General features: G+C 34.6%; 1 protein-coding gene across 1 annotated transcript; it reads left to right on the top strand.

Annotated features, from left to right (window-relative positions):
- The first annotated feature begins 3,367 nt into the window (after positions 1 to 3,367).
- LOC128241583 (noggin-2-like) lies at positions 3,368 to 5,095 on the top strand. Its single transcript, XM_052958589.1, has 2 exons — positions 3,368 to 3,453; positions 4,176 to 5,095. Exon 2 carries the CDS (start codon positions 4,206 to 4,208, stop codon positions 4,929 to 4,931), a length of 726 nt encoding a protein of 241 aa, XP_052814549.1. The 5' UTR covers positions 3,368 to 3,453; positions 4,176 to 4,205; the 3' UTR covers positions 4,932 to 5,095.
- The last annotated feature ends 637 nt before the right edge of the window (positions 5,096 to 5,732 follow it).

The following is a 5,732-nucleotide window of genomic DNA, read 5'->3' as shown; positions in this document are numbered from 1 at the left end:
CTTATAAATTCACTTTGTGCTGTATTACTTTCTAGATTTATTGCAAGGAAAACGGAATAATATGACCGCTTTATATTTTATTTGTGTTCATGGTTGTCATTTGATTTATCAATGATATGTAACAATAAGTATAAACAGATGCAAACGTTACGATATTTTCGGTCTGGCACATATTGCTCGGACGATTGTAATTTTGCTGCATTTGCTTGATGGTAATAAGCATTGTTTGATGACATTATAAATACTCTATTGCATGATAGTGAAATTTTAGTGCATGTATAATCCAGCTTTCTGGTATTTTCTATGATATAATGTTCCCGCCCCACGGAAAGACATTTAGTGTTAACCCTACACTACTCTTGCTGCTGCTTCTACTTTTGTTCATGCCGAATATTGCTTATGCTGCAGCTGCGACTGTTACAGCTGCTGCTGCCAATTGCTGTCTACAACAGTTACTGCTGCTACTCCTGTTGCTGCTATTTTGCCTAGGGCTACTGCTCCTGCTGCTGCTATTTCGCCTAGGACTACTGCTCCTGCCGTTGCTACGTTTCCTGCTGATCTTGATACAACTGCTGCTGCTGCTACTACTACTGTTTATACTGGTACAATAACAATGCTTCTTTCACTACGACTGCTGCTATTTCTGTTGCTTCGTTATTGTAACGAACCAAAATCACTACTACATGAAAGTAATAATCTCAATAGTAGGAATACAAACTAATAGCAAAATTGATATTCGAATATTCGGTAATTCTTTCGATCGAATATTCGAATATTCGAAAACCAAAATGAACCTTTTAGAATTGTAGTAAACTATTATTCACTAAAGTAATAGCCGGGCCCTGTTACCCTTCTTGGTCGTATCCGGTACTCGCGACGGACACTTATTTTTCCACAATTTGCCTCTGAATTTCCCCATTTTCAGAATATACCCCAAGAAAAAGCGATACATTTTAAACAAAAAATAAAAATTATATCAATTCCTTTGCGTTCATATTTGTAAACAATGCAAAATAAGATCGGGGAATTTCCTATTTTCCAGGTAAAATGACGATATGCACAACGTGGGACTTGCAGTCTCTTTCTGGGATTGATGTTTACAAAATAAATTTATAGGACATATATCCTTAAACGTTAAACCATACAGTTACGTATCGAAACATGGAACACAGTTTAAAGCACATAACTAGCACATGTCCTTCATATCTTCAAGGCGATTTGAGCAATAACGCCAAGCTTGATTAGCAGTAAAGACAACACATTGGTATAAAGGCCGATCTCTTAAACCCTTAATTGGCATGGCCATTTAAATGTACTCAAAGACAATTGGAATGTGTTTAATGTCACTTGTCTAACAGAAAGTAAATGCAAAATTAAGGGGACTGTTTATAGTTCCCGACGATATATCCGATATGACGCGTGTATAGGATCATCCAGTTCACACCTCTGTCATAAGGGGCCAATCGTTGTAAAAACACGACAGACGAAGAACACAGTTGTAGGCAAAAAGTTTATTAATTTATTATTTCAACAAAAATATCGAATAGTCGAATACTGATTTTGACATTGGAATACTAAACGTTCGATCGAATATTCCAATATTTGTTTGCATTCCTACTAAATAGCAATGCTATTCAAATAAAAACTACAAATTACGACAGTTTACGCACGTGCTGTTTAATCGGCAAGTCCTTTGATGTGACATTTTATTAACTGCATGAATCGAGGTGCGCGATCGTACACGTGCGTACCTACGATTAGGACCGAGATACGTGATCAACTCCGCATAGGCCAATGAATCGAAAGACAAAATCATTTGGAGTTTGAACTTTCATTACAAAATCTTTAAAGAAATTATTAAAGAACGTTATAACTTAATAAATATTTCAAGAACGCAAACTATTTTATGTTTCTAAAAACCATTTTAATTAGCACTGCCATTAAACTTGAACGTCATTGTTTGAATTCTGTTTACCAATGATACCCATGAATGTCAGGGTAACGATGCAACATCAACCAATAGTGTGGGGTTGTAAAGCAATTATGTTCCGAAACTACACAATATAATGCAATATGTCAAATATAAAAATCACATTTTATTTTACCGTATAAATATACAAAATAGTTCAATTTATAGCTCATCTGCCTGTTTTTTTATATTCATTGTGAATCTTGAATGGCTGGGACGGTTTCGTTAAGGGTTGAAAATCCTTAACTTTGGCTGTAATTATAACCGCAGAATTTAAGCGAAACTTGCAGGACATGTTGCATAAAGCAATACGCACATGCGTAGCAAGGTTTATAACTCTGGTAATGATAGAGCTGAATTATTCCTGCGTACTCGTTAGAACAAAATCAAACAGTTTTATTATCTGGCCTTACTTAAATAATTGCGTTGTTTATGTTGACATAGTTCTCGTTTAGGACATGGCAATGAAGTGCGATATCGTTAAAGTCATTGGCACCCAATTTGCAGGATAAGTCGGAAATATTACATGCGGCAATATCACGGAATTTTCTGCAAATTGGAATAACTGTGTTCATAACGTTTTTATACAGGTTAAACGATTGGGCGCTGTACCAGCAATCTCAATTGAAATGCCCCCTACTAATGTCATCTTAGATAGGAAAGAACCGTTTTCCTCTTAAATCCACACAATTGTACACCTGTGGGGTGGAAGGGAGCACAAATATTTATTTTATAGTTTTATGTGATTACAAACAAATGTTCCCTCAAGGATTCCATTATTCTTGTGAAACGCACAGAAGGCGTAAAATCCAGATTTTTGGTTTTTGATGCTCCGTCGTCATACAATAGATAACTCATATCCGATCACTTGAAAGGTCCCTGTTATGCATATGTGCAATTTGTCTGTGCATTTGTTTAAAGGTGAATTAATATAAAACGAAATTAGTCGTAAAACAACGTAAAAATAACCTTTTCTTATACCAACAGACGATTATTAGCGAGTAGAATGATTGAATAAATGAATGAATGAATAACTGAACGAACGAACAAACGAAAGAATGAACAAACGAACAAACGAACGACCAAACGAAGGAAGGTCAATTAAGCATTCCATATTTAAACATTAAATCTATTAATTGTTAAGATGATCTTCATGTTACTTTTAGTCATTCACACCCCTTGATTAAAAAAAGATAACTCTGAACGATTTGTGAACGATTTTTTAAAAGGAAACACTATGTGTTAGAGCTGTACTCTGATAAAGCAGTGATGAATAATCAGGAGTTTTCAAATAAACGTTTTAACAGTTCAACAGCAAACATACACCGAATATTGCACGTTCTCGCAAACGAAGGGTCATTTCATGGTGGGATATATAAATGCAGCTGGTAATGTAATAGCATTTGTAACATGTGCACCGCTAAAGTGATGAGCGTTTATATATCAGTGTGGTTGAAATATAATAGGACTGTTGTTACAATGTGGTTAGTATTTATATTGAGCTGATTTAGATACTGGTACTTTTCCTTCTTCATTTTGATAACTTTTATGATAGAAATGCAGTGCTGTTTTTTATAAAGACACAGTTTATATTTATAAGGAAGTGTTAGTTTTCTTTGATTATTTATCCGTTCGTTTATTTTTGTTATTTAATGAGTCCGAAATCTTTTACATGAATTAATAATTAATTAAACCTTTGAAAGTGGATTTTTCATGTGATGGATACCTTTTATTTTCCATAATAAAATAGATCACAATGGTACGTTCTTTACAACACTTTCATTTCGAGTCGATAATGTCAATAACTTTAAGATAAGATTAAAAGTATATTTATGATTTATACATTTCGGTAAAAGAAAATAACTTTATCGAAATGTTATATAATATTTCTTTTATAATGGTCTTTGAAAAATTGAAAAATCGTGTTTTTCCCCATTTAAATGTTTATGATATTAATTGACTGAGATCAAATTCAAAATGCTAATATATGTTGTGCCATTCCGCCTGCACAAAATAAAAATATGTCGAACTACTTAAATACTTCAATATTAAATCTGTTTTTAATAATCATCCTTTATGTTGCATGCCGCTGAATAAAACATGAGACCCTGAATAGTTCTTTTCATCTGTCAGGCTGAAGACTGCACACAGAGATATACCTTTATTAACCGTTGTCGAGCATTTTGTATTGGATCATTTATTTCAGATTTGGTGAAATTTTTCCACAACTGTGATCATGCGGCTGGATCAGTCATCCACGGATTATTTGTTCTTACTTATCATTCTACCAGCTTGGGTGTCAAAAGACAGTTTCGGCTACATAATGGATTCCCGTCCCCAACAGACATTTCCGTTTGCGTTTATCGGACAAATGTATCCAACGGGAAAGCATCTAAATCCTAAGAAACTATTCAGACGTCTTGGAAATAGTTTTGATCCAGAATGGATGTCTGTGACAGATCCAAGCGAAAATAAGTTGTTCCAAAACTCGTCTGCTCACGAATCTCATCCAAATGAATTGTACGCATACTCCATGACACGAGCAAGACTTTCCGATATTTTGCGGGATAGATATAATCTTCGAATCGAAATCGAATCTTTGGACGCCATTGTGACTTTTTTGCACGACCTTTCCAAGTGTCATGTGAAATACAAGTGGGAGGACTTAGGGCAGTTGTTTTGGCCTCGTTTTGTTAAAAAAGGCTCCTGTGACTCTTCTGGCCCCTGTTCGTGGCCCCCGGGCATGAGATGCCAAATAGGTCAAGCTAAGACACTCAAGTTCTTAAGGTGGATTTGCAAAAAGGGTCGACGGAAAATCGCCGGGCAAAAAGAAAATATTAATTTCACGAGCAAAAGGACAAATCAGAAAACAAATCACGTGAGACTTGGTGAAAAGGTGAAATGTAAGTGGAGAAAAATTCCGTACGAAATAATAACGTCTTGTGTGTGCCAGTGTGATTAAAATGTTTAAAAGTTGCTCAGATGAAAACGCAGACGACGGAATAAACTCTATTTCATTTATGTTGATATTTTTGTTGTTTTGTTTTGCCATTCTGTGTTGTTACTAAGTATGTCATATACATTTGTCATATACAATAAAACCTGTCATAATGTGAAAGTTTTTAATGTGTGTTACTATATAGGTTAAAATTTTGATTAAAAATGCTGAAATATGTCTTATAAATCCACTTTCTGCTGTATTACTTTCTAGATTTATTGCAACGAAAACGGAAAATTATAACCACTTGACTTTTTTAGGTTTTATTTGTGTTCATTGTTGTCATTTCATTTATCAATGATATGTAACAATTAATATAAACAGATGCAAACGGAACGATATTTCCGGTCTGGCACACCTTGCTCGGACGATTGTGATTTACGGTATTTGCTTGATGGCAATAAGCATTGCTTGATGACATTATAAATACTCTATTGCATAATAATGAAACTTTTGATGCATGTATAAATCAGCTTTCTGGTCTTATTTAAGATATAATGTTCCAGCTCCGCGGAAAGACATTAAGTGTAAACCTATGCGTAAGAATAACACCAGAAATTCATTGTGGTTGCATGCATCTTGCAAAGAAAAATAGAACAGACTTTTCAAAACGACTTTACCTTTAACTGTTACTTTGTATTGTTTCTAATAACTACACGTGAGTGCTGTTCAAAATCACGTTGCTATCTAAATAAGACATTCATATAACGACAATTTTCGTACGTGCTGTTAGATTGGCAAGACCTGTGATGTGACATTTCATGA

The sequence above is a fragment of the Mya arenaria genome, chromosome 2 (assembly GCF_026914265.1).
Source record: "Mya arenaria isolate MELC-2E11 chromosome 2, ASM2691426v1".
Lineage (NCBI taxonomy): Eukaryota > Metazoa > Mollusca > Bivalvia > Myida > Myidae > Mya > Mya arenaria.
Note: the sequence above shows the minus strand (reverse complement) of the source record. Positions and strands in the feature narration are given on the sequence as shown.

What these genes read in the sequence shown, in the direction of transcription:
- LOC128241583 (XM_052958589.1), top strand. Translation starts at nt 4,206, where the DNA reads ATGCGGCTGGATCAGTCATCCACGGATTATTTGTTCTTACTTATCATT.